Source organism: Alligator mississippiensis, chromosome 3 (assembly GCF_030867095.1).
Source record: "Alligator mississippiensis isolate rAllMis1 chromosome 3, rAllMis1, whole genome shotgun sequence".
NCBI classification, from domain to species: Eukaryota; Metazoa; Chordata; order Crocodylia; family Alligatoridae; genus Alligator; species Alligator mississippiensis.
The window spans coordinates 175,821,525-175,839,500 of record NC_081826.1 but is presented as its reverse complement, the minus strand read 5'-3'; the positions used below and the strand labels follow the sequence as shown (position 1 = coordinate 175,839,500).

General features: G+C 47.1%; 1 protein-coding gene across 7 annotated transcripts in view; it reads right to left on the bottom strand.

Moving 5' to 3' along the window:
• Positions 1 to 7,574: 7,574 nt before the first annotated feature.
• The window catches only part of LOC109281489 (uncharacterized), a 74,707-nt gene continuing 64,305 nt past the window's right edge, over positions 7,575 to 17,976 (bottom strand). For 6 of the 7 annotated variants that reach the window (XM_019480780.2, XM_059724662.1, XM_059724663.1 and 3 more), the window contains 2 exons: positions 10,303 to 10,481; positions 7,575 to 9,894 (listed from right to left, as the gene is read on the bottom strand). In XM_019480780.2, the coding sequence (XP_019336325.1) occupies positions 9,416 to 9,894; positions 10,303 to 10,481 (658 nt within the window). In that variant the 3' untranslated portion in view covers positions 7,575 to 9,415. Of the gene's footprint in view, positions 9,895 to 10,302; positions 13,336 to 17,976 lie in introns of those variants that run through there. The other variant, XM_059724660.1, reaches the window with a different exon arrangement.

Here is a 17,976-nt window from a genome sequence, read left to right as displayed (position 1 = left end):
TGGTGCCCTCCATCTGTTGCCACCATGGATGCCTCCTCTGAGGCAAAACTTCTGATGCTGAGAAACTGAGACTGTGCTTTTCAGTTGATTTTTTTTCTTCAGTGATCCAGTGGCAATTTCCACGGAGCACTAAGTGATGTGTTGGTGAGGGGAGACAGGTCTCATTGCTATGGAGACTTTCTTCTTTAAACCCATGTTTTTGCTTCTGGCTCTCGTGGGGAAAAGCTTTTGGTATTGAATCAGGGAGAAAAAGTTGTTCAAAAGGTGCCCCTGAATGCTCATGGTGGTTTATGGTCCACCCTTTCAAAACTCTCTGACTTTTCCTTACTTACTTGAAGGCATGATGGGCAGCACAAGCACCAATCTCATCACATCATCTCTGACCATGTAGTCAGTCAATCAGGATTTAACTGGCCACTTCATTAATAGGCACTTTTCACCTCTTTTGGAACTGGATAGAGTCACTGTGCCTCAAACCTATACCAACTGGGGCCTTTGCAATGACAACAAATGCCCTTCTGGACAAGTTCAAACCATGTCCCACATTGTTGACTCATGTCCATTTACTATGCTACCTGGTGGCCTTCAAGCTCTTTACACTGGTGATGACATTGCCTTAAAATGGCTGTAAGAATATGCTGAAACTGCATATGCTAAATAAAAACATGCTGGCTTGCATTGCTTTAATTTCTTTAATTTCTGCTGGTGTCTGCAGTACCATGCAGCAGTAAGTGGGCATAGCTCAAAGGTTATGTGCATGTAATAAAGGTGGTGATATTGGGGAGCATTTCCTGTGAGTTTTTATTCTCTCCTTGCAAATAATAGGGATGAGAATGGGAGTGTGGGAAGGATACATCTGATGGGCTGGACAGATCACAACCTCCCACAAACCCCTATCACATGCCCTTATGCAGCATGTGGCTACATTCTCCTTCTAGTTACTGTGCCATCAGCAGGACTGGGTGCATATAAGAGTTATGTATTTTCTCTGTTCTCTCCTTTCACAAGCTGTGAGAGAGAGGAACTGCAGGGACAGGGCCAACTGGAAAGGAATGCAGAAGTTGCTCAATGTGGACCCAGTTCCTGAGAGAGTTCTGACAAAGCTGAAGATGGGGGTGCGGGGAAGCTTGACAGCCATGCAGTATAAAGAAGGGATTGCTTTATGGGCTATTTCATATCCTAGTAGGCAAAGGAAAGAGCTGGGGGCATCAGGGAGAAGAAGTTAGGAGGCAAAGAGGCAACAGATAAGAAAGAAAGCCTGTGTAAAGAGCTTCTCAGGTTGGCAGACACCTGACAAAGTTCCCAGAATTAAAACCTCTTCCATTTCTTTTCACAGTCATGAATAGTAGCCTTATAAGAGGCATGTTTCTTATCTTTATCTTTCATTTCAGAGGAGTGGGGTTGGGGAGCACAGGGGTAAGGGGAGGGTGGTCAGAGATGGATGGAACATGGGCATTGCTTGCCACTAACCCACCTTGCATTCCTCTGAAACTTCTTTGCTGCCTTGCACCTTTAAAAGGGGTGGCCAAGAGCAGGACTGCACATGGGGGTTCCTTTTCCATTTCTATTTCTCCTTTCACTGGAAGAGGAATCCCAAGCTTAGAAAGTGGGCAGGGAAATAAAAGCAATTAGTGAAAGAAAATACAACTTGAAAAACAAACAACACCCCCCCCTCCCTCTTAGTCCACTCTTTCACAGGTTTCTGGGGAGGCCCTTTTGGCAATTTTCAAATCCATCCAGAGTTTAAGCATGAATGTGTCAGCAGTGAAAGCCTCCAATCATCAAAGGCAGTACAGAATGACTGGCGGGGAGCAGACATGCTTTAATCAGTATCACCTCCTAATTCCACTTGCTCCCTTTATTTGGGGCTGGGGGAATAGTGTTTTATAAATTACATGTGATAAGGGCTTTTAGATATAGCATGGTATTGTGCATCTGTATTTCCCCTCATTGTATTTTGTATTCTATTTATTGAATGTGCCATGGCATTTCACCTTTTATATTCTATATTTTATTATTTTAACCTTGTAATGAATGTATTTTATTTTTAGAAGTAAGTTGTATCATGTATGTAACAATACCAGGAAGGGCAGGAATTGAACTGCAATCTCTCTGTATCAGGCTGATCTCTGAATGAATGGGAATGAGTAATTGAGTGCATAAGGGCAGTAGCTAACTACAGTTATGAGTTAATGAGCAAGGATTAAAACCTACAGGCTGTAAACTAACTAGAGGAAAGTATCAATACAGAGCTGGGAACTCCATGAAACTTCATTGTACATGCAACAGTGTACCTGATTTGAGTTAATCAATGCCAGAGATTGACTCTTAAGACTGAATACTTCCTGATCAACCGTTTTCAGAACCCAGACAATACCACCAGGTAAATTAATCAAAATTCACCAACGGAGTCCTGAATCACGTGTACTAGTGGACATGACCCCAGAGCTGACAGCTGTCACCCAGCAGCCATCCAGGGGGACATCGCATGAGAGTCAGAAACCCTTGGATTGGGCAGATCTGAAAACTAGGGGGAGCACAGAAGTCTGCCAAAGAAGAAAAGGCAGGGAAGAATGACCCTCGGTGGTGCCCTCTTCATCTCCAATTTGAGCAGCACCCTATCTGTCCAGCGAGGAGGACCAGCCGGCGACCTCCTTCTGGATACAACACCGCCTTGGAAAAACCCTTGAATGGCCATTGTCAGCAGACTCTAATGCCTCAGGATAGGTATACCTAAAACTGGTACTCTGTGTGTATGTGTGTGTGTGTTGAAGTGAGCAGTACCAGAGTACAATCTTGACCTTATTGAATCACTGCACATCCATCTAATAAACTAGAATTTTAAGAGTTGGCTCTTTGTAGCTTACAACTCCAGCCCACAGCCTAAAAAGGTTGCCTACTACTGTCTTAGAATTTCCTTAGTAGACAGCTATTTGCTTTGTTCAGGATTGACATGCCACATAACACAAAAACTTAGCCAGTTTACTAGCCAAGTAACTTAAGAAGACATTGAACTGATTAATCGTGTCCTAAGTAGTGACCTGGTGGCACATTCAATCAATTCATGTGATGATAAAATGAGGAATAAGCCACAAAATTATTACACAAAATATGTGCAATAAGTTCATGGCTGGTTCTTATCACATCTTCAAATGAACACACGACATGGTGCACTCCCCAGCTGGCAGCCTCAGTCAACTAAGGGGCCTCCCAGCCTCGGGAGCACACAGGAGTCTTGACAGGCTGGGCGCTGGCCACAAGGTCACTTAAAAGTGTGATAAGAACCAGCCACAAACGTACTACACGTTTTGTATGCCATATTGCTGGGGCATGGGGAGCCTGATCCTGGGCCCCACCTACTCCAGCTGGGGAATTGGGGCTTCTTGGTAGGTGAGCGCACCATGCACTCCTGGGGAGGGAAGCCAAGCTTGCTACTTGCTGGTGCAAGGGGAGCCCAGGATGAGGCTCCCTCTGCACCAGTAATAGGGTGCAATGGGATCTGATGTGAGATTCTGCAATTGTACCTCCTGCCATGCACACGTGGCATGGCATGAACTGCAATTATTTGGATCCTATCATGCCTTTACTTTAACATTTGTCAGGGGCCTTCATTATGCACGTACATTCAGATTCTCTTGATTAGACATTATTCAAGTGAGAGGCCTGCCCAAGCAATATTAAGACAATTTCTGTAGCCAGTATTACACAAGGGTATGATGTGGCTTTTACTTCATCTGTCCACTAGTTGATTCCTCAGTGGGAATGACCAGGTACCCAATGCAAATGGTTTGGCTGGAGCAGCCTCCAGCACATGTTCAAAGCGTGGCCTGAGCTCATGTCTCTAGAGTGGTAGTAAGACATATTGGGCTCATCTATATGTTGCCCTTTGGTGATGTTGTTACTGCACTGTGCTTTAGTCCTTCCTTGTGGCAGAACTAAAGCATGACACAGTACCATCCGTACTGTGCCGTACGCACAATGCAGAGTTATTTTTAGCTGCTAGTTTGCCATAGAGGTACCCTGTAATGTGGGAGTGCACTGCTACAGCAAAGTAGCTGCTGTTCACATGTAGACACTCATGAAAGTTACGTGACCATAGTGCGTCACTACAGCAACGCAGCACCACCTGTAGACATGCCCATTAACCACTTACCACCCCTAGCAACCTAGAATTTAATCATTCCAACTATACATAATATTCTGTATGTGACAAAATAACATTACAACCTGATACTTAAGTACTTGAGGAATAGAAAATTTTGAAATAATTGTATACAGTTCAGATATCAAATAAAACAATAGTGCAGCTTAAATATGCAACAGGAAGCATAGATTACTAATAAAAATTATTTATTTTATAGTGAGCCAGATGAATAGAAGATGCCATACAAGCTTGAGTTTTCTTATTACAGCCTCCTTACCAGTTTGTTGTTTTGCTCTATTGGTAATTCTACATAGTAGTATAATTCCTATAAAATCCAGCAGAGGGTAATATGTTTTTGCAAATGAATACAGAAATAAAAAGTGATGATAAACATACCTGAATTGCTGTGACTAATAAATCTTTATCTTAACTTTATTCAAGCCATTCTTTGTAGATAAAAGCCACTGTGGTAGCTGTGCTATAAATTCTCATAGAGTGCAAAATCAAAAGTCTATCTATAAAATAGGTTATATTATATATGTCAATACAATAGCTCAGTCGCATTCATGTAAAAAAACAAAAAGAAAACCATGATAGTAACTTTCCCCTACCATTTTCAGTAGCCTGGATTGCATATTTTTAAAGGTCTATGGGCATATGTAGATGAAACAAAATTTCCCATTTATGTCGATGCATCTATGTTTGTGTTTGCACAACCTGGGATTTCCTGCTGCTTTAAAGTCCATTTAGCGCCCTAGACTAACACTACTCAGAGATGTGTTAACTTGTGTCGTTTTTGTGTTATGCCACTCCAAGTGTGGATTTTGGGGTCTCTGGCTGTTTGCATTGTATTACTTTAAAAAATGATGGGGCAAAGAAATATCATTTTTTACCCCCTCGTAAAATTGTTCCCCCGCCACCTATTGTCTATGTAACTACCCCCACTACCCGTGTACCCTCCTGTCCTCCAGCCTCGCCTCTCCTGGTACCCTCCACCTGCTGTGACCCCCTTCACACCCAGTCGACTACCAGTGCAGTGGCCATGGCTCTCAACAGCTACCAGAGGAACAGTAATTTTTCTGCGATTATTTTGAAACTTTGGAGGGAGGGAGTGGTTATATGACTCCCTTCAATATTGCAACCTGAACTTGCATTACATTTTAGTCTGGAGCCGCAAGTCCAAGACACTGCCTGTCAAATTTAGCAGCCAGGGTATGTAGCGTCCCTGGTTATATTTAGGTAATATGTCCCACCGACCCTGTGTGTGTGTGAGAGTGAGTTTGGATGCGGGGGGGTTACAATTTGTATTTGTTATATTTTTATATATAATGTCAATTTGTACATAGTTTTTTTGCTATTCATTTTCATTTCCGTAAAGTTTTTTGTTCTACTATAATGAATGTGTCATTTTTTCTTTGGGAAGGTTGAGTTTGTTTTGTTTTTGGAGACCATGCCCGCCTCAGTGGCAGGGATGCTGTGCTTTGGGGGGAGGGGGACGGTTTAGTCATTGCATTATATTACTCAAAACACTTGCAAAGATTTCCAGGGTGAAGAGTTGCTAGCACTTGTTAAGTGCTAGCTAGGGTGCGGTCCAGTCAGATATATCTTGTAAGAAAAAGACATTAACAACCACACTCAGGCCTTTAGCAAGTCTTTATTAAGTCTTTAAAGTGCATTATAATGCATATGGTCACTGAGGGGGGTGGGAGGTTGGGGTTAACGCCTGCTGTTGCAGCTCAAAAACAGCTTCTTTGCAGGCAGGTTGTACTGCTATGGGAGGTGAAATGCAAAAAGTTTTTTTTTTCTAGTGCTTTCTTTGCAATGTGCAGTTTTCTTTACAAAAACATGCTGCATGCAGAACCTTTCAGAGGGTTTGCAGAGTGCACCCCCGCCCCCTCCGCCACCTGCCTGCTTCAACCTGTTCCCCCCCTGGAGAGAGCCTGGTCATTTCAAGTGTGCATGCAGATGTTTGCAGGGGAAATAGTCGGAGTTGGGTTTGCACCTCCAGAAAAGGAGCAGGAGCCGAGTGGAAGCTGGAGGTTGGAGAGGGGGTATTTGACCACGTCTGGACAATTCCTCATGGGCGCTTTGATCATGCAATAACTGCTCATGCTGCAGAGAACATTCTGTAAGCATTGCAATAGATGGCCTGCTTGTCCTAGGCCTTGACATATTCTCTTTTTTCCTGCTCACCTTGCCTTTTTGTACATATAGTGCATTTTTGGTATTTGAGCATCCAGAGGTACTCTATCTCTGGATGCATAGCCATATGCATGTGGCTGATTATCCAGACATTTTGCATCAGATGGCTATTCCCAGACATATTATTGAGAGATGACTGGAGGAGAGGCCATTCAATCTGAAATATGGGCCCTGTTTGTGTTCAGCCTGGGAAGCAACCGCACTCACTCCCCTCCCCTGGCAGCCTGCAAGCCCCCAGAGCCCCTGCCTCCCAGGTCCATGGAATCAAGCAGAGCAAGTACAAATCATAATTTTTTCTTCCTCATCTTTATTTTTTTCACAATAAATTGCATTGCAATCAATTCCTTTGAGAAATCACAATACAGTTTACACTGCAGCCACACATAGCATAAAACGCCAATTCACAATTATGCTCCCATGTCTCTTCTGTAATAGATATGGATAGATGGAGGGCTGTATGGTGGGAGGGCGAGAGGGAGAGATGGAGGGAGGCAGGCAGGCAGGCAGGCAGGCAGCCAGCTTGGTTACTGGCGCTGCTGGTCAATGATGACCCCACGACCATTACTGGAAAGTTGCAGGGTGGACTGCTATCGCATGGAGGGAGGTCAAGTGCTTGGCCAGTGCTAGTCTGCATACAGCCAGCCAGCCAGTAGGGGTGTGAGAAATGGGCTGTATTTGATTTGGATTTGGCCCAAATCGGGGACAGTTATTCGATTTGTTGATTTGGAACACTGTCCTGTTTCGATTTGGCCGAATCTGAAGATTCGATGCTGATTTGGAGAATCAGCAATTTGGCCATAGACACAGCTTTAAATGTTTTTTCTACATACCTTGAGGTATCAGGCATGGCTCGTGAATGCTGTGATGCTGGAGTGGATGGAATGTCCCACAGGAGCATGGCGGGGGGGGGGCCCTGCATGCTTGGTGAACCTGGAAGTGGACCGGAAGTACTTCTGGGTCTGTCACCGAACATGTGGGGGGCCCCCCATGCCTCCCCTGGCTTGGTGATCAGTTGTGGGGGACCCCAGGTACCTCCCAGACCCAGGAGGCACCACTCACTAAGCTGGGGAGGCGTGGGGGGTCCCTCCATGTACTCCCTGGCAGACCCAGAAGTGGACCGGAAGTGCTTCTGGTCCACTTCCAGGTTTGCTGCTGAGTGTGCTGGGGACCCTCCTGCACTCCTGTGGGATGCTCCATCCGCCCCATCATCTCAGCATTCACGAGCCACCTGGTACCTTGAGCTATGTAGAAAAAGCATTTAAAGCTGTGTCTATGTCAGAATTATTGAATCTTTCCAAATCTCTCTGAATCAATTCAGAGGATTCTGATTTGATTTGAAGAGATTAAAGGGTCTCCTGATTCAATTCTGATTCAGAGATTCAGCCACCGAATTGGGTCAAATCTCCACCAAATCAAATCAGAGACCAAAGCTTTGCACAGCCCTACCAGCCAGTATTTTCTTGCAAGAAGAAAACCAGCCAACCCACCCACAAAGTTTAGTTAGGGAGAGGCCCCCTAACTGTGGGGGCCCCCAAGCATGGTTGCAAAGGGGCCCCCTCAGGTAGGGTGGGGGAGAGGTGTGGGGTGCAACTCTCCATTGCATTGTACCTTTGGCATCTTTGCTGGGCACAAAGCTTTGGGAGGGGTGGAGTGGGCCCCCAGGTGGGTGGGTGAGGGAGAGTGGTGGAGAGAGGCATCCTGCACCCCCTTCCCAGTTACTGACCATGTCCCGCACAGCAGGAACACAGGGGGTGGGGCGCCCAGCCATGGTTGCAAAGGGGGCCCCCTCAGGTGGGGGCCCCAGGCATGGTTGAGGCCTCCTCAGGTCCAGATGGATGACCCGACTCAGCTGACTGGCTGAGTCAGGCCATGCTACTCCCTCTTCGTTGCATTGTACCTTTGGAATCTTTCCTGGGCACATTATTAGAAAATAATACCTACATTTTCTACCCCCTGTTAAATCGTTGGGCCCCCACGCCACCGATAATGTATGTTCTCTCATGTATATACCCCAGTCTGAATGTGGTGGTAGGTACATGGCCAGTAATAATAATGGTGCAGGTCAAGAAGACTATATGAAGTGAGCCTACAGAACTTGTATGAATTGAGCTCATGCTCGGGCCAAAGCCAGTGAAGAAGCCTCAGCTTCTGCCACTGCAGTGGTCAAAGCTAACCAGGAGGAGGGTGAGAAGTCTAAGGCAGAGAGCAGGCAAAGCAACCAAGAAGGCCTCCACAATTCAGAGGAGAAACTCAAGCCGCAGCTTCCTTAGTGGAAGGAGCCCCCTGACTCCCAAGCCATCTGCAGCAATGAATGAAATGCTCGTACTGATGCAGGACATGGCCAGTAACCATGCCAGTAACCATGCACCGCTGGAGATGACTTTATGTCACTGCTGCACGGCCTTGGGTAAATTAATTAAGCAACACCCCCACCCCTGCAAAGAGCCAATCCCGCATTCCGTGGCGGCAGCAGGAGAGGGGAGTTGGCAAGCTTGTAGTCGCACCTCCCTAGGGACGGACGACCCTCAGGGCACAGACAAGTGTCAGGTGTCACTTACCAACAGTGTAGTGTAGCACATCCCTACTTCATGAAGTGGGGTATATTTTCACTGCACCCCGCTTCATCAGCCTGCAGTCTTTGTGAACCCTGGATTCTCATTGCTGTGCCCCCCAGGGGCAAGTTTCATTGCTGTGCCTTCTCTGCTCCCTCACCCGCCTCAAACCTCCCTCGTTGATACAGTGAATGTGGCCCCCAACCTCTGCTCCCCCAATTTATAGTACTCAAGCGGGACAACCTCCCCCCCCCAAAAAAACAAAACAAAACCCAGCAGCCTTGTTTTGGTGTGGAAACCCAGACAGTCTGGCGCTGGGCAGGAAAAGGGTGGAAAAAGAAGGTAGAAAAGTTCATGAAGTCCCTGGGTTTGTGTAGAGGCAAAGCTGCAAACCCCAGGCCCCCACCCAAGGCCTCACTCTGGGGTTCCACACACGCTACTGCCTGGCACAAGGAAGCCTCTGGACCCCCACAGTGTACCTGTGCAAGTGGCTGGTTGGTGGTGGCCTGGTTTGCCTTCACACCACCATGACCCTGAGTCGCCCCTGTCTCCCTGAAACACAGTGTCTCCTGTCAATCATATGGCACTGCTGTGACCCCAAAGAGTTAGGGGGAACAGGCTCATCTTTCACAGAGGCAAGATGGGCAGACCAATTTTTCCCTTTTGGGTGTTGTACCCATTCATTTTTTAAGTATTTCTGCAAGGCTTTCTTGAAAATGTCATTTGAACTCTGGAAGTCAGCACTGGACTTGTCAACTGTGTCTTTCAAATTCCGAATGGTGTCTCGCACTTCTTTGAGGATGGCATGGTCCTTACGCATTGCATCATGAAGTTCGTCCCACCAGGCAGCTTCCCTTTGTGCTCTGGGTACTGAGGACTCTGCCAAAACCATGAGTGAGGTTTCGCAGGACTGTCTCTGCTTGCTGTGAAAATCTTTACAGCACTCTGCTGAAGTGTGAGCAGGGTGCCATTCCCAGTTGCCATGGGTTACGGCAGCTGATAAGCAAAGAAAAAAGCAATGGTTGGCTTCCCCTCAAGAGGAGGAAAGTACACACCTCCACCATGCAGTGCACAAAATCCCAGCAGGCATGGAACAGACCTGTAAAACTGGGGCACCACTTATACTGCCCAAAACTTATGAATACTCGCTGCTCTGGGAGGAACAGATCCATGGCTGCTACTGCCCGTGCTAGCTGCAACAAATTAATTAAAGCAAATAATTAGCTATGAAACCTGGCCAGCCTACTATGAAACCTGGCCAGCCTGCACCACCACTGAAAGAACATGGCGACCCACATACAGCAACACATGAATTTCTCCCCTACCCTCTGATCCCCGAAACCCAACCAGTACGAACCCGGGAGTTGCCTGAAAGTGGCAAGAGGCACATTACAAGAGACTTACCAGGTCCAGCAGATGATGGTTCTTCCTGCAACTGGTCATCAGGGAACAGGGAGCAGTCTCTGAGCAGCTGAGACATGGTTTCACCCTGAGGAGGGGCTGCTGCCGCCGCCTTCTCTTCCTCCACCTCCAGCCCAACCCCAGTGCAGAAAGTCTGCAAAGCCAGGTTGTCATCCGTATCCCTGGAGAATAACAGACAGCTTGTCATAGAAGGGGGCAATTGTGTGACCTGCCCTAGAATGAGAGTTCGCATCTTTGGCTCTGTAAAATGCTGATCTCAGGGACTTGATCTTGCACCGGACCCGGGCCCAATCACGATTGTACCCTTGCGCCTGCATGCCTTTTGTGATCTTGACATAAACAGGCTTATTCCTCGTACTGTCCAGCTTGTCTATGATCCTTTGCTCTGACCAAATGTCAATTAAGTCCTCCAGTTCTTCCAGGCTCCAGTTGGGTCTAAGGGCATTGGAGGTATCAGCTTCCTGGGCTATCGGTTCCATCATACTCCTGGCCTTGGCTTTCTGAGACATGGTGAAGCAGTTGGTGATCAACAGCACAAGCACAAGTAATTTGCAAAAGGGGCTGGCAAATTTGGGGGGAGGGGGGTGCCTTTTTACTCAGGCTGTGCTTGCAGGAGAGTCTGAGAAAATTCCAAGGATTTTGAAGTCATTACCTGTATCAAAACACCTGAAGGTGATGAAGCATCTCCAGTTAACAACAAAAGAGACTTGGTGATGGGGTAAATAAGGACATTGTACTTTGGAATGGCTGCTGAATAGCCAGGAATGTTGCAAAAATCTTCAATAACTGCCTGCTTGTGCAAAATAATTTTATTACACAAGTACAGCCTTATGTTTTCCCATAAACTGGCAAAAGTTTTGAATAGCCAGGAGAGGAGTAGGCTAATTTGTTTTTGTTTGCAAGCTTGATTACATCACAACACCAATGGCTGCAAAGCTTGTGCAAAAGGCACAATGCCCCAGGGTTCTGGGGTGAAGTGTTGAAAAAGCAGCTACATCAGACCAACCACACACACACACAGAGTCCCTGCCTCCCTGCTTGGTGCAGATGGGTGAGAGACCGCTGCTGGGAAGATGGGCAAAATGGAGAACGAGGATGAAGTACAACATGATGGACAACATGAAGCAGGAGGAGGAAGTGGAGGGCAGTACTGGAAATGCTGTTTTACTGGAGATTACTGCAGGAAGTCTTTAGTAGGAGTAGGACACTATGCTGTTCAGTGGCAAGTTGTTGTGTTCCTGCTTTACCAACATTAAGAAGATACATCGGGTACTCAGGGGAGTGAAGCAAACAAGTGGAACCTGACCAGGCTCTGTTGAGAAACCTGAGGAGGACCAGCAGAATCCGCATGGTGTGGGCCCACGAGAGCAGCTCAGACTGCTGGGAGCGAATCATCCTGACCATTTGGAATGACCAGAAGTAGCTGGAGATGTTCCGAATGAAAAGGGAGATGTTCTACCATATTGTCTCCATGCTGGGCCAACACATCATGAGGCAGGACACAAACATGCATCAGGCCATCCCACCAGACAAGACGGTTGCAATGGCCATCGTGAAACTGGGCAGCCCATCCAGCCTCCGCTATATTGCCAATCAGTCTGGTGTGGCTGCCTGCACGGTGGGACAGGAGACTTGTGAGGTTTGCCAGCTGCTTAGGGACATTGCTTCTAACAAATTTATCTGCCTGGTGAATCCACAGCAAGTCATAAACGGCTTTATGAGAAGGGGTTCCCAAACTGCATGGGGGCTTTAGACAGCACTCACATCCCAGTGCTGTTCCCTGCAGGGAGTGGGAGGTTTTACACAAACAGGAAAGGATATGCCTCTGTGATCCTGGAAGCCATGGTGGACCACTGGGGCTGGTTCACAAACATTTTTACAGGGTGGGTGGGTATGTTCTGAAACTCCCCTCTGGCTGACCTTGTGAAGGACACTGCGCACCTAGCATGGAGGGGAGAGTGATCCTCAGTGTTGCTGTTCCCCCCTGTCATATTAGTGGATGCTGCCTACCCCTTAAAGCCCTGTACAATATCTGTGAGATCCAAGGAGACGTTTGCAAGGACTCGTGGGAACAAGAGGCGCAACAGGCGGTGGAAAGACAACAGAGACAAGGGGCAGCAGCACAGGGTCCAAGGAGATATCCTCAAGGAGAGGCTGGTCAGGCGGCCCTTGTCTTACAGCATACATTGCTGAGAACAACCCCTAAGGAGTGCTTTGTTCCAAAATAAATTCTTTTTTTTTTTTACACTTTAAAATCTGTGTCTGTCTACAGGGGCGTGCGGTGTTGCAGATGGAGGGTAAAAGGGGGGACGGTCAGGGGAAGGGGGGGGAAATCAGGACTGGGCAAGGGGTTTGCTGCTTTTCCAGTGACTGAGTGGTTTGTGAGGGGGGGCATTATGCACCGTCATCCACATCTGAATGAGCCCCCCTACCCTATTCTACCTCTTGGTGGGCTAGGTGGGGTGGGGGGACGGGGACAAGTCGAATAGCAATCCACATTTTGAAAAAAAACAGTCCAAAAACATTTATAAAACAATTCACAACAACTCCAAAAGCCGTATGTGGCACTACACAAACAGATTGACAGTGCACCTGGCCAGGGAGCTGGAGGCTTTCCCATTGGAAACTGTAAGAAGATCAATGAGCTCGGGAATGCTGTGGAATGTAGTCCAAAACACCCCTCCGGAAAAATAAAAGACAGAAGACCACCAACATATATATATAGGCAGCAATCACCTATCAACTGGGTGGCAACAAACGCCCACCCAGCCAATACTCCTATGATATAGGTAGTTATTAAAACATTATATTAATGAAAAATTCCATGGAGGAATGGAAAGTGAAAGGAATGAATGGGAGGGAAGGATTCACCTGCACAACTTGTCTTTTGGGATTGGGATGGGTTCCTTGTGATCCTGCACTGATGGAGAGACCAGACCAGACAAGACCGAATGAGCATAGGCAGGTGCAAGAGGCGAGGATTTTGGGGTGACCCTGACCGTGACCAGGGGAGACTCCCAGACAGTCAGGACTGCCCAGTGAGAGTCTGGGGACTGGGGAGCCCAGGTGGTTCACATGTGCCTTGTGCTGTAATACATTAGGAAAGACATTCTAGGGGGTAAATTGGTATTTGACTCCCTCTACTGACATCTGCAGGGAATGACACGCAGGGGCTTAACTCACTTGAAAGCACTGTTCATGCAAACACGAATGCCATGTCATGCAAACAAAAATTCACTGCACCAAAAAAAAGGCCGCATTAAAATTTTTGGGCAGTCTACATTAACTCTTGTGTCATCTATATATGCCTTATATAAATTGCAGTATTCATTTTACACTTTAACTGGTAATAATTTGTTTTCTATTTTGTTTTGAGTTACATGTCTTCCATTTTTCATACTCATGCTCTTAATACTCAGTGGAAGTTTCTAAATCTACTCTGGTGTAAACTACTGTGGAGTAAGCACTTTATTTTACAATGTAAAGTCTACACAGTGTCTAAGTCAATCCCATATTTCTGATCAAAAAAGTTAGGATTTTTGTAGATCCAGTGTATAAGTCGACCCTGCCTCGCCAAAGCCACCCCCAGGGAAGGCATCAGGCACTTGAACTGGCAGTCACCTCATCCTGGCACCTTATAAATGCAGGTCAGTGGTGGGTGCTGTGGCTAGAGACCATGAGCCACAGCTGGGTGGGTAGTGACAGAGCTCAGCATGGGGGGCTGTGAATGGCTCCTGCCTGGCAAGCACCGCTCACTGATGCTGTTCTGTGCCATGGTGCTGCTGGAAGTGGGTGGGTGATGGCGCCGTAGCTCCCACCCTGCCAGGATCTACCCACAGGGCAGGCACTGGGCTGTGGGTAAGTGTCCCTGGGCCAGACTTGATGGGTATGGTGTTTGGGCACTCAGCCTGGCTCCGGAATATTAGGCAGGGGCAGGGAGGAGGCAGGCCTGGCCTGGCCTGAGTCAGCACCCGGGAAGCCACTAGACACCAGGACACCACCTCTCTGTGCACTGGGCGTGGCAGGGTGCTGGTGCGGGGTCCAGCTGAAAGTGAATAACCTTTGAAACACAATTTTTTAAAATTTCAAATAGTGATACGGTATATAAGTTGAGGTGGAAATTTTTCAGGGTAAATATTTTAGCTTCAAACTTTGATTTATACACCATGAAATATGGTATACATGCAGGGATTAGGAAGCAGATTTGCTGCTCTTTGCACTGTTTCCTGCAGCCCTGGAATGGGCTCCTGCCACCACCAGGAGGAGCTGAAGGCTCTTCCTGGGTGCAGATCCAGGGGAGCTACAGAGAGCACCAGCCCAGGAGACACCAGTCTCCTGGCCCTGAGGGGCTACCTGCTGCTGGGGCAGGGACAATGTCCCCCTATCCTGGCAGCAGGGGGCTCCTGGCACTGGCTCCCCAATCAGGGGCAGGTTCCAGCCCCCTTACCCAATCTGCCAGTTGTTAAGTCTCAGCTGTGTGTTCTTGGGCAACCCTGGCACAGGATGAAGTCTGTCTGACTCACAAAGGACTCACCCCCCCTCCCTCCCCTCCTCTACCTAAACGAAACTGATTAAGATGCAGTGAGAGACACACCTAAGACCCTCAAGCTAGGGGTGACAAGAATGAACCAACTGCCCTAGGTCTCATTTGCATCCGAGATGGAACCAGATGACCATTCATTTACATAAGAGATGGAGAACAGAAAGCCTGAAGCAGAGACTGCAGTGAATTCTGGGACCAGAGAAGCTGGGGAGCACTGCATGATGGGGAATCTGTGCTCCAAATGTTAATCAACCCATGTTCACACACACCCAGCTCAGCATTTATCAGACCAGTTCTAATCTGGATTTACAAGGACTTTTCCCACCCCCCAGACACACACACACCTCTAAGTTTCATAGGCATCTCGGGCCGTACATTCCCCGGTCCCACTATGGGAGGCCTATTTAAACTTGATTGACTAAAACTCGGTTGCCGGGTTAGGGAATGCTGAGGCAAGAGACCGAGTCAGAGCGGGTACGGGCAACATTTGAACAATGGTTAAGGGTTCATCACAGCGTCCAGCCCATTGGAGCCCTAATCACAGGTGTTGTCATACTTTTCCCGAGATGACTGGTGGGAGTCCTCTCCACAAAAGGTTATGGGCACCCCAATAATTATCTTAAATCTGTTAAAAGACTATAGTAAGATCTGGAAAAGTCATGCTAAGCTGAGGCTTGTGCACAACAAATAAAAATCCAAAATCCTGATGCTGCAAGCTATCTATTGTTTCTGAAGAAACCATGCGATATCCCATCAGTATATCTGCCATCCATAGGAATTTCAAGCTGGCTCCCAAGTATTTGGTTACTCCCTAATCTTAAGTGTTTCCTGATTATCAATCAGTTTCTTGAGATGTTCCAAACCAGATAACCCCTTGTCAATAGAAAAGACAATGATTTACACAATTAAGGATGCTTCAAAGCAGCTGAACTGAGGGTATAAAAATCTGTAAAAAGTGTGTGTGCGCTTCAAGAAGAAGGAAGAAAGGAAGGAAAGAAGAAGAAAGAAGAAGAAAACTCCTGTGCTGACACCATCCCCTGTCGTTCTTGGGACGCTGGAAGAACAGATCGTCTCTCTCTCTCCAAGAATTGTGCTATGGACTGTGCCTGTCAGCTTTGCAGCCTGAGTACCTTGGACTGATGAGATCCCAGCGCGCTCTCTCTCTTTTCTCTCTAGGCATAAATTTCTGAACCTGAACTGTATTAGTTAAGCTTGAGCTAAGTTTCCCCAAATACTTAGTGAAACCAGGGTAGTATTGTAATTGCTTGTGTTTTTCCTTTGCATGTCTGTTACTACTAGTACCATTATATATTTCATATGCTTAGCAATAAATAACTTTTATAGTCAAACTGGTAGTAATTGGGTATATTTTTCCTTCTCTGCTTCTCTTTCCTCCCGTGCTCTGCAGCAACGCTTCTTTTACCTAAGCTAAAGATCCCTGTGAAGCCCAAAAATATTGTGGGGGTCTGCTCATCAAGAGGCCAAAGATTGGGATGTGCTGAGTTTGAAACACATAAGGAGATCAGCTTGTACAGGCTGATTGACCCAGTTGGACTCAGATGTGCCCTTATGAACTGAATGCTGGCCCATGAGGGTGTCAGCTGGACACCCAGCCGGATTCAGAGGGATTCTGTTCCCCTGTGTGCTTGTGTCTGACTGCATTTTATTGTTGCTCTTATGAACTGATTCTTGGCATATGAGGGTGTCAGCCTGTCCATGCTGATCAACCCGGCCGGGTCAGGCATGTTACGTTAATTTGTGTGTGTGTGTGTGTGTATGACTGATTTGGTGACTGGAGGAACCCAGTCCCATTGAAACTGAGTCCGGCAAGATAGCTCCATTGGGGGTGAGGGCTTGGAGAAGGGAGAGATACAGCTCCATATAGTAACACAAGCAGCACATTGACAGAATCACCAAGACCCTAGAAACTATCCCTAATAAATGAACCTCAAAGTAATGGGCAAATCTGGTAACACAGTGGGGCAGCTAGCACCTAGTTTGCTGTCCCACCAATGGATTGGTTAAGTGGGCTGGGACCTACCCCACCCCTGCAGCACTTTCCAAGCCTCATGCCTTGATCACCTGATCAGGGCATGGGACTGGGATATGTCCCTGATTCCAAGCCCCCATCCGGCACACTGGTTGGATGCTGGGCAGCTGTTCCCTTCTCAGCTCTGCGAGCCCAGAACTGGAGGGGACGGGACAGGTTGGGGGTCTTTTTTCCCCACCCAGCTCTGTGAGTGTGGACCTAGGGGGGTGGGGGAAACAGGCTGGGGAGCTTGTTTCTCACCTAGCTTCTTGAGTGCAGAGCTGAGCACGGAACAATCTCCCAAGCCTGTTCACTCCCAACTCCACACTTGCAAAGCTGGTTGGGGAACAGGCTACCCCCAGGGCTTGCTCCGCGACCATGAGACCAGTGCTGGGAGACTCTTATCTCTCATTACTGGCTCTGGTTCCGGCACCGGGAGGTAGAAGTCTCCCAAACCCCACTCCCCGATCACAATCTCAGAGCAGGGGGCTTGGAGCTCCCTGCTGCTGCTGCAGGGGGATATAGTCCCCACCTGGACTCCTGTGATGGAGCTTGCCCCACCCCCCTGGTGGACGGCTGACCAGGAGCAGATTTTGCTCCCAGTCAGGAATCTACACGAACACTACCGTGCCATTACTAATCTTGAGTAAATTTGCCACTTGCATTTGCAGGTAGGAAATTTACTCAAGATTAGAGAGGTTTACTGCGTAGTAAGCATGTGTATGTGTAGATGTATGTGTTTACTTCACAGTAAACTATGCTAATGTGCAGTTAAGTGTCTCATATAGACATGCCCAGTATAGCTTTTTTTTTTGAACATACATTGTATGAGATTTCTGTTTTTATTATAGAATTCTTGAGGGTGATTTTTGAAAATCAACAGAAAAGTTATTCGCTATTAAATTCCATGGTTTTCAGTGTCTTTTCTATAGAAAATCTAGTTATAAACCCCATTAATTGCTCTTTCTCACTACCTGGTGCAGTTAGCTCTTTATTTTTCATAAGGTTATTTCAGAATCTGATTTATGACAATCTCCTTTTATTCAGAGACCACAAGAGTGGACCTTTAGTCTTTCTGATGTTT